Source organism: Centroberyx affinis, unplaced genomic scaffold (genome assembly GCF_046629955.1).
Source record: "Centroberyx affinis isolate AG114_WGS23_722 - 3 ecotype Tasmania unplaced genomic scaffold, CSIRO-AGI_Caff_v1 ptg002066l_1, whole genome shotgun sequence".
Lineage (NCBI taxonomy): Eukaryota > Metazoa > Chordata > Actinopteri > Beryciformes > Berycidae > Centroberyx > Centroberyx affinis.
The window spans coordinates 65,013-75,411 of NW_027280396.1; the positions used below are offsets into that span (position 1 = coordinate 65,013).

The 10,399-nt window shown below is 41.6% G+C and overlaps 2 protein-coding genes across 2 annotated transcripts; both read right to left on the minus strand.

Moving 5' to 3' along the window:
* Window positions 1–1,344: 1,344 nt before the first annotated feature.
* On the minus strand, window positions 1,345–5,709 carry LOC139654261 (tripartite motif-containing protein 16-like protein). Its single transcript, XM_071531348.1, has 6 exons — window positions 5,209–5,709; window positions 4,257–4,352; window positions 3,930–4,163; window positions 3,674–3,824; window positions 3,288–3,359; window positions 1,345–3,140 (listed from the first exon to the last, which is right to left on the minus strand). Exons 1-6 carry the CDS (start codon window positions 5,707–5,709, stop codon window positions 2,593–2,595), a joined length of 1,602 nt encoding a protein of 533 aa, XP_071387449.1. The 3' UTR covers window positions 1,345–2,592.
* Window positions 5,710–7,452: 1,743 nt separating this feature from the next.
* On the minus strand, window positions 7,453–9,543 carry LOC139654260 (striatin-interacting protein 1 homolog; the record flags this gene model as incomplete). The annotated part of the gene is given in 4 exon segments (XM_071531347.1): window positions 7,453–8,451; window positions 8,453–8,571; window positions 9,126–9,330; window positions 9,439–9,543. Coding segments are annotated over 4 exon segments (558 nt in total), but the record flags the coding sequence as incomplete, so codon positions are not given.
* Window positions 9,544–10,399: the final 856 nt, after the last annotated feature.

The window sequence follows — 10,399 nt, forward strand, 5'->3', positions numbered from 1 at the left end:
GCTTTCCCTAAACACGTTCCATCCCTGCACACACCGGTAGTTACAGTATCACACTCATCAGCAGTTGTACAATGCTGTCTACAAGTTCAAAGTGACTACACGTAAGTTTACGTTACTTTGAAGAGGATACCTTTATTTATTTTTTTATCACAATATTCAAAGCCATGGTGTTAAGGATTAAATGGACTATATTTATATTACTGTATATTTGCAGTGTACGTTGATGTGAATTCTACTGATGAATTACAAAGATTTATCTTTTAAAAGTGACCAGTATATATATTTTCATCTTGTGTGATGTATATTTGAATTGTATACTTAAAGACTTATCTATTTTGTAGTTTGTGTACCTAATTCTTGTTCTGGGGCGTGAACATGCTGCGGGCGGGTGGAGGTTGATCTCAGTGTAGCCTTGTAACTGACGAGCAGCCGCTTGGTTCTCGTGTTCCTCTAATGCCTCCTCTTAGGTCAAGTGCACTATCTCACCTGTCTCCATTTTAGGTTTACTGGTCTACTGCGTTTTGTTTCTCGTCTTGTTTTAGTCTGTTGGAGTCAGGCAGTTCCTCCTGTGAGTGCATCATGTAGAGACCTCTCAGTCTGTAAATATTCTTGTGTAATCAAACTATTCTAAACATAGGTTTTATTCATGTGAAGTCTTATATAAATGTCTTAAAGAGTACAAACCTGTTTTAACAGTAAATGTGACATAAAGTAATGCTGAATGTGAATATGAATTCACTTTTTTCACTTGGACTCCAAAAGAAAAAAAAAAGATAGATTTTCTTTTTGTTTTCATTTGTTTTGTTGTCCTCATAGCAGTAAGTTCAAGGTGTTAAAGCAATATCAAGTGATGTAAACTGCAGAAGTAACTGTGGCTGAAAGGAAAGCTTGACATCCTACAGTAAACCTAATAACGATGATTAGGATGCTGTGACTCTTCCTTACAAGTGCTGGAGTGTGTATGTGTGTGTGTGTGTGTGTGTGTGTGTGTGTGTGTGTGTGTGTGTATGCTTGTGTTTGTCTGTGTGAATGTGCGTATCGGTTTGTAGACTCCTTCTTATTAACTGTGGGTGCAGGGCCTGACTGAGCACACGGTTCAAGCACTGTCTGTACTGGAGGCACATGTAGAAAATGTCCCTTTACAGCATCGCTCACAACAGAGAGAAGGTCTTTCTCTTCAGTCATCATGATTGTATGATATTGAGACTTATTGTACAAAAGTATATATATATAAATTGTGGACATCACCAAAAATATCAATAAAGAGTAAACAAGTTGTGTGATTTTTTATTCTTTTGTTTCAAAATTGTGGAGTATTTTTGAATGCATACAGTAACTCTCTCATGAATAAAAGTCAACTTGTAAGCTTACATGGGACAGCCCATTGTAATACAGTCAGTAATGTTTTCACAATCTGTCAGGTTTTTTTTTTGTTTTGTTTGGTTGTTTTTGTTTGGGGTTTTTTTTCAGAAAAAACAAAAATCACTCACTCCAATCTGAAGCTGGCTGGATTTAAGCTCCACACAAAAGTATTATCTTTATCCCTGACCTCTTGAAATTATAATATTGAAAAACATTTTTTACTGAGTGAGCCATCTACTTTTCCAGTTACTGATTTTCTTATTGAACTTGATGTGGAAATGAATAAGGAGAGGTAAAAGATTAGTTACTATAGTTAGGGCATGATCATTGGAGACTGGGTTGATGACTCAAACCCATGTCATTGTATTTTAGAATAAAAATAACTGTGACAGATTTAGCTACAGTGTGTAATGCTTTTATTGCAGTTTAAATGTACTGCAGTATAGGTTGAGCATGAAAACAGTAGGCATAATATGACATGACATTGATAAGTAAAGGAAAATAAAAAACAAATATAACATGTAAGGGAATGCCATGTTATGTTGAATTCACCTCATCATTCCCAGAGTTTGAATCCTAATGAACGAAGCAGCATAATGACTGGTAAAAGCTTCTTTGAGTAATATAGGACACAACAGAGCTTTGGAAAATAATCTATAAACAAACAATGTGAAGGGGAATTAGGGAAATTCAACTGTGGCTCGGTAAAATACAGCACAAAAATTGCAAAAATATACTTTTAAGGATACATCATGAATCCAGGATTTCTAGTTGTGTTCTATAGCAGTGGTTCTCAACATGGGGTCCAGAGACCACCAGGGGTCCTTGAGGGGTTTCCAGGGGGTCCCCAGCAAACTGATGAATTGTTAAACTTCACCATTATTTCATTTACAAGAAGTTAGCACAATTAGAGAATGTAGGAGAATGTTTTGATCATATTTTCACTGTTATCTCTCTACCTACAATACAGATAGTCATGGGATTCATAAAATCATATAAAAATAACAATAAAAATAGCCTCATATTTGGGCCAGAGATAAAAAATCTCATCTCATTTGGGCCAGAGATAAAAATCTCATCAAATGGGGGTCTGTGGCCCCAATGTGGACTAAATTAGGGTCCTTGGTATGAAAAGGGTTGAGAATCACTGTTCTATAGCATGAAATTCATAGAAATTCCCCATTAAAATAAACACCACCTGTCTTCCAGCCTCCTGGACAGTCAGCCAGTTTACAGTCCCTCCTGCCTCAGATCACAAAGCCTGATACAGCACTTCTCTCCGAGCCAGAATCCTGGATACAGCGGCTCTGTGAATGTGGTCTCAACCTTGTAGAGAAACTTCATGCTGTCTGAAACCTCATAGAAGATCATAGTACCCTCTTTGAATTTCAGATAAACTCCTATCCTGTGATGACTGGGGGCAGTTGTGAGCTGGATGCCGTCACTTCTGTGGCTTACAGAATAGGTTCTGGAACGATCAAGACTCCAGGATTTTGCGTTGCCCCCGAAGGCTGATAAACTAGTGCGGGACTTTCTGTCTAGGCCTTTGTATGCAAGGGCAACCTCGGCCTTGTCTCCATGCACCTCCACCTCATAGTAGCAGCGCTCGGCCTGCAGGCCCTCCCTGCACAGCACCTGCCGGCGGTGGATGAATCGCTCGGGGTGACGTGCAGCCGGGTCCCTCCGTGTCTGGGGGTACAGTCTGACTTCTTTGTCTCTGTGTGAGAGGACCAGGTCCTCGTGGGCTGTGTTCGGGTCCAGGCTAAGTTCACATGCATCTGAGATAACAAAGGAGATGAGATGTGAGGAGTACTGATAATGTTCAGAATGTGAATGTGGTTGGATGGGTCTAAGTGTTTGGTAAAGCTCTGGGTTGGGCAGTGGGCGGTGTTAGACTTGTGCAGAAGTAAGAAGTGTAAACTCACACTCCAGAAACTCTGCTCTCGTTTGAGGCTCGACGGTCTGTCCAGTATGTGTGCTGGTAACTGTAGAGAAATCTACAAGGCAAACAAGAGCATCATTGAATATCACTGGTGAAAACAATCCCATAGAAATTCTAGGTTTTACCAATACTTACATTTAAAAACAGAATTAAGCTGAATGAACACACAGTACATAATACATAATATTCTCGCACAAAGCAGTCCAGATTAATGCATTGATACAATTATTTGATAATCTTTTAGTGTCTTTCAATGGTAAATTGACACAGACATTCTGAAAATATATAGGTGTTTTTGCAAAGATGAAAGTAGCTGCCCTGTCTTTTTTAGTTTATATATATGTTTTGGTAATTCCATCTCCTACGTACCAGTTTGAGAGATTGCGGCGAACTCCTTGTCACAAAATGCCTCTAGTTGCGTCCCGAGTTGATCTACAGCCCTTTTTATAGCCTCAAAGGGGAGGAGTTGACCTTCTGAAACCTCATGGAAAGTGTCGTTTTCACAGAGAGAGGGCCACTTCTGTCAGGGGGGGGGGAAGTTGTGTAAGAGACAGAGAAAAAGAGAGATCATCTATCGCTCAGAGACAGATGAAGCTCCTGCAGCCTGGGATGTGAGTAACGGTACCTGCAGAAAGTGGACATCGTTGTCAGCGAGTGACAGACGATCAAGCTCAGCATCCCTCTGCTTTATTCCCTCCATCTTCAGCTCCAGGTTGTGCAGGGAGCTCTGAACCTGAGCCGCTGCTGCCCTCTCCTGAGCCTCGATCAGCTCCCTCACCGAGCCGTAATGCCTCTGGAGGGAGTCGATGAGCGCGGCCACAACGCTCTCACAGTGGTCCTCAGCCTCTCTCGCCCCCTCCTGTTTCACACACATGGGTTCAGTCGAGTCCTGACCCTCACACACAGGTATAACCAAGGCTAGTCTGGAGCAGGATCTCTTCTCTCTCCTCACCTGAATCTGTTTAAGGGTCTCCCTCACGTTCTTCCATTCCTTTTCCTGAGTCTGGAGTGTGTGCTTGGATTTCTTCTTTATGTCCTTTAGCTCTTCCTTTTTTTGCATGTGTTGGACAGGCATACACAAACAAATGACATTTAGTTTGTTCTACTTTGTCATACTTTTACGCTCTCCACTAGGCTGGCAACCTTCCAGAAATAGGTTTTGTGGTTTGGCCTAGGAGTCGTCCTAGGAGTTCCTGTTGAAGTGCACATGTTGCCCGGTATAGTTTGATCCTTTCTGTGCACTGTAACTTCCTCTTTTGTGGGTATGTTTCAGTCAGTTGTTTGGAATGCTTCCCCAATTCAATTTTATTGTGTGATTTAAGTGTGATTTTTGTGTGATGGAAGTATTTTCAGAACTGGAAGATTTTTACTAAGTTCCCTGGTATATTGAGAACATAAGTGAATTGATTCTACTTTAGTTTGTTTGATGTATGTTTGTTATAGCCTATATTTTGTTGGATTTCTTCAAAAAAGTGGCAGATTGAAATGGATATTCTCATTGAAGTTCTTTGTTGAAAGTGGGATTAATCCCTTGTTGAAGAGGTCACACTGCTGTAGTGAAAAAAAATGTAGGCATTGCTTAGCATTGTTAGTTGTAAGTGAGGTTGTAGTTGTAGCACAGCAAAAACTGCAACAGGTCAAGTCTACCAGACCTCAGTACCAGGCCAGTTAGTTTACACATGGCAGTTCAACAGCTGGGAACCTGGGAAAACACACACAAAAAGGATGACTCCTGGGCCAAACCACAAAAAATATGTCTCGAAGCTTGCCCCCTAGTGCCAAAAACTAAAAACAATAAACAACAATGTTGCATTATTCACTTGCATGCTCCAATTATGTGGCAAGCTTGTAATTCTAATAACTGCAGTATTGCTTTGTGTTGGTTCTGTCTTTGTTGTACATACCTGTTTCCGCCTGCGTTCCTCACTCACCCGCTCCGTTCGGTGTCCTGTGTGCTCAGCTGATGCACACACTGCACAGATGATTTGCTCATCAGTGCAGCAGTAAACCTCCAAGGGGCTGTTGTGTTTCCAACACATGTTGTTTTCTGATGTCCCTCTCACTGTGGGGGTCCAGGATCTCTTGAGGGACTGGGGCTCTCCTGCTCGCCCAGTGGAGCAGTGCTGCTTCCTCTCACTACCAGCACCTCCTTTACACCTTTCTGTGTCTTTCACCAAGTCAGCTAGAGTTGTGTTCCTGATCAGGTAGGGTCTTGGGGAAAAGGTACGATAACATTCAGGACAGCTACAGCAGTAGCTGTTCCTCTCTTCGTTATCCCAGGAGTCCTGGATGCAAAGCATACAGAAATTGTGCCCACAAGGAATAGTTGCAGGATTCCGGAGAACCTCATTGCAGATTCGACAGCTGAGGCTTTCCCTCCTCACTGGGATATGAGGCTCTGCCATTGTCTGTATCAAGAATGGCGGGTTGGCACAAGTTTCTGTTTCGTTTCCTGCTTAAGTGACACAATAGTGTTGAATGTGTGTGTAGGCAGGCAGTGCTTTCTGCGGTCTCCTGATGTTGGAGTGGAGATGGGTGTGTCTGAAATATTTGAGCTGACTTCAAAGGGAGGGACTACGAAGTTGCAACCAGGAACAATAAAACATTGCTAAAAAGCTGGATTTTGTCCTTGAGGAATACCATCACAGGGAGTTATTACTGTCAAAGCCAAAGATACATGACTCAAGAGGCATCAAGGCTGAGAGGGGGAGGCATTATTTACTGTTAAAACCTGGGACTTTTATGTTATGTTTTATTCTATCCTGATTTATTCTCAGGGGTGAAACGCTGAAGAGGGCTCTTAATGGTCTGCCCCTCACTCTTCACACATCATCACCCTCTTACCTGCTTTCCCAGGAGCCACAAACATTTAACAGTAACAAAGCCATTAAAATTATTAAAACACTCACTTATGAAAAAGGTATTGCCACTTCTACTCACAACATGTTATATACATTTATCCTCTCATCTCTAACACCCACATAAATGTTTCATATTGTCCCTCAGGTCTTTTAACTCTTGTCTCTGGGGAAGCTACTCAGACTTACTTTAGCATTTACTCTAATAATAGTATGAATTTCTTTCGCTTTATGTAGTTCAGTTAAATCAATTCAACTTGAAACAACATTTAACAAATAACATTTCCCTGACCATCTCAATCCTAACTATAGAATCAATCGTAAGATCAAAATGCTATGTGGTTTCCTGACATGTCTCTACACCTGAGGGATGGATGTCTGGACAACATGTAGTCAAGAAATTCGTTAAAAAAAATGGAGCCAAAAACTAAATCAAAAGATTGCTCACAAGCTTATCTCAACTCCAGACTCTCTTTCATAGTAAGACAAAGAAAGAAACCAGCAATAATAATAGTATTTTTTTATTACAGTATTTAAGTCAAACAATGTAAAACAGTGACAAAATCCATGATAAATAAGTTTTCGCGATTTATGTGGTCTTTTCATTTCATTTTGCCACTTCAAGGCATTTTCTTAACCTTTATAATAAAACAAAACAACCTAGGCTGAAAAATTGTAAAAACACAAGAAAACGCATCTATAACTGAATATTTTAATTTTTGTTTTCACTTGGCCAAAGTTATCCCCTTGAGTACAAAAATCCTGTCTTGCTAGAGAAGCTTAGGAACCACGGACCTCTAACTTTGAAGCTCAGTGTCTAACAATTAAACACCGAGCTTCACTGCTTCTCTTTTTTCACAATCAACTTTTACACACACACACACACACACACACACACACACACACAAAAGAGCAAATTAAGATCAGTTTTCCGATAAGCAAGTTCCTCTACATGTAGAAATATTAGGCTGCATTTTCACATCCATTCAGCACAGTATACAATAAATGTCTTAATGTCTGATTCCATGGTCCCATGATACAGGAGCGATGATGCAGAAAATCTCCCAAGCAAGCACCCATAAGTCACTCAGAATAATGCAAATAATATGCAAATCATGAGGGAAAGCAGTGGAACGTCAAAGGAGAAGTTAACAGGAGTTTAACCCTTTCATACAATAACTATTAATATTAACTAAAAATGAATACAATATTGTGTCAACTGTTTTCATTGTACAAAACACAGAGATTATGATTAAAAAGCCCCCCCCCCCCCCCCCCCCCCCCCATTACCTTTCGTCTCTCAGTTATACATGAGATGTACCCGAGGAATGTTGCACTCCTTCCACCGTCTTAAACTCGGCAAGGAAAGCAAACTATGGAACAAATCACTAGATAGGCCAAGCAAAGTTGGATATGGATGTGTGGGTATTCATGTGTTTCAGTGAGTTCAAATGGTGTCCAATCAGCTGCCCACTGTGGCGGATATCATGCATGAAAGGGTTTAAGTAGCAAAACGTAACCATACACAGCGCTCACACCCTTGTTGGAGACTTGACAGTTAATACATACAATGCACTTAATTCCAAAGAATTCCCTTAAAATCAAGAGTGAATATATTGTAATGTAGTGCTTGAAGGACAAAGTTGCTGACCTTGCAGGTGAGAGGCACACAGAGCAAATACATGTAAGGTATGGGTATGTCCACAAATGAAGCAGGGTTAAGCACTTAAGTCATTTTCAGTTATATAATATCTCATTACTAAACTGTGGGTGGCATTAGTGCTGGAAAAGTCTCAGGTAACCTAAATACAAAAAGATGATCAATTTTTGCTAACAAGTGGACTGAATTTACAATAATGCTAAATTTCTTAAAGGCAATGATTGATCATATAAAGCATTTGGTTTGTGCCCCAATTAAACTGCAAAACCACACTGACCCAGCTGTGGTGATAGGAAAGCATATTTAGTCAACACCTGGGTGACTTTTGAGATGAAATCCATCCACTTCATGTCGTACAGAACATGTAACATAATGCTTTGACCAGTTTTCGACCAACTTGCTACGAGCGCACCGTTTGTGGCTTGTTTGAATTCTTGACTGTGTGGTTGGACAGGGATTATTCCTAATAGAAGAATGAGGATGTTGGCAGTTGTTGCTTCTCACTGTAGCAGTTCCTCCCAGGAAATAGGTTTGGAGAAGACCTCGCGCTCCAGCCAAAGGTCATAGTTCATTTGGAAGTCCTCCGGCAGGTCCACCCGTTGTCCCAGAACACTTTGCAGGCAGTTGTCCCACAGGCAAGAAGTCAGGATTGCTCTGGTTCTTGTCGTAGCGGCGACTGTTGAAACGCTCAATGTTGGCCCGCAGAGCACACTCCTCTGCCTGGAAGTCCCACGGACGTGCATCCAGATCTGTTGTCACAAAAACAAAGAACAATTCATATTTGGTGCACTTTTAAGGTCTGGCTTGTCCTGCGTGTGAATGGGTCTCAATAGATCCCTGACAAGTCTGACTGATTAGAACCAATTAGGCTTTTCAGTGGTGCACTAATCTCACAGTAACACTTCTTCTCTCACGCAAATACCTGTAAATGCACTGCAAATCTAAAAGCCTGGGGTATATACTGTATATACACAATATAACGCACAATACAAAAAAAAAAATCATATACACCCTATTCAGCACTAGTTTCACTTCATTTTTCTGACAAAATGCAAAGGCATTATGACATTCCAACATTTGACATTTGACCAAATTGTATTCAGTATCAACCTGGAACATTTTGGCTGTTTTTTAACTGATTGTGAATAGACCCGGGTCCGGGGACCCATTCCCAGCTTTGAGTTTTATACTGCTTATTTCTCCAGGGTGAAGCGCTTCTCACCAATCAGTCTATATATAGGAGCGACCAGAGGTTAGAAGCCTTAGACTCTGAGGTGTGATGTATGAATCTTTTTCTACTCACCGTTACCATAGGCCCAGTCATCGTTGAGGCGATGGCGGACCTTTTGGTAGATGGCAGACATGGTCTTCATGTTGCTCTTCCTCCATTGACGTCCCAGGTATTTGGTTTGCACTTTGAGCAGTTTGAGGACATAGAGCTGCATCATGGCCTGCTTGACCTTCAGCGCCCTCTTCAGGATTGGAGCTGACTTGAACACCACCAGCATCTGGGAAGAGAAAAGATAGGTGCTGAGAGTCAATACATACTACTAATACCTTATGGATCCCATTTGTATATACATAATTAAATGTTATTTTATAAGAGGTTCTCTCACCATGGTTCTCGAGTGTTTCCACTTGGTCAGTTTGTTCAGGATCCTCAGCAGGTTGATACAGGAAAACAGATTCCTCCAACAAAACTGGTTGTTGTCTCCTGCTTCCTGTAGAAAGCAGCCAAAATATCCACAAAAAACACTAGATATCATCTCTACCTTTGACTTCAGTGGTCAAAGCAATACTTTAGCTCAGCGTTTCCCAAACTATGGGGACCCGTTGGTGGTGGATCGCCAACTGGCAGAGTAAAACATATAACAAATAGAGGTCTGCACGGGCCTGGAAATGCTGTGTGTCTTTCAGCACCAGAGTGACAGAGCAGAGAGGAGAAAGAGAGTGGCACTTCGCAGCGCTCAGCAGAGGGAGGGGGGGTGTGTGTGTACCCGCCCAGCCTGTGTATGACACAGAGCTTCAGGAGAAAGCGAGGAGCACAAAACATTGTGCTTTTTTCCACGCATGAAAAAAAAAAACAAGCCAGCCCGACCCGACCTGACCCAAGCCCGAATTAGTTATTTAAAAACCAAGCCCGACCCGTCCAATACCCGACATACAGTCTCGGGTCCTGTCGGGTTCGGGTCAGGTTGCAGACCTCTAATAACAAGTCTATGACATGTGAATTTATTTGGCCTAATCTCAATGGGAGACTTGTGCCCTGTCGTTTTCTACTGTGCTGCAGTCTGTTCAGCTCTGCTATGTTTTTGCGCGAGCCTAATTCCCACCCCTCTCGCAGGCCGAGTGCCGAATACATCCTCGCACCCTGGCTGGGGTGAGTGATGCGCTTTTATTTCTGTCACTGTCAGTCAGAATACGGTTTCACTTATCGCCGTCAGGTGCCACTATGTCGAAGCGTAAATACAAAGAATATATTTTGGTTGGTTTCACCAAAGCGTTGCGAAATGACGAGGAGTGCCAACAATGTGTTTTGTGTGGAGAAGTGCCGAGTAAGGAGAGTTTTAAAATGAA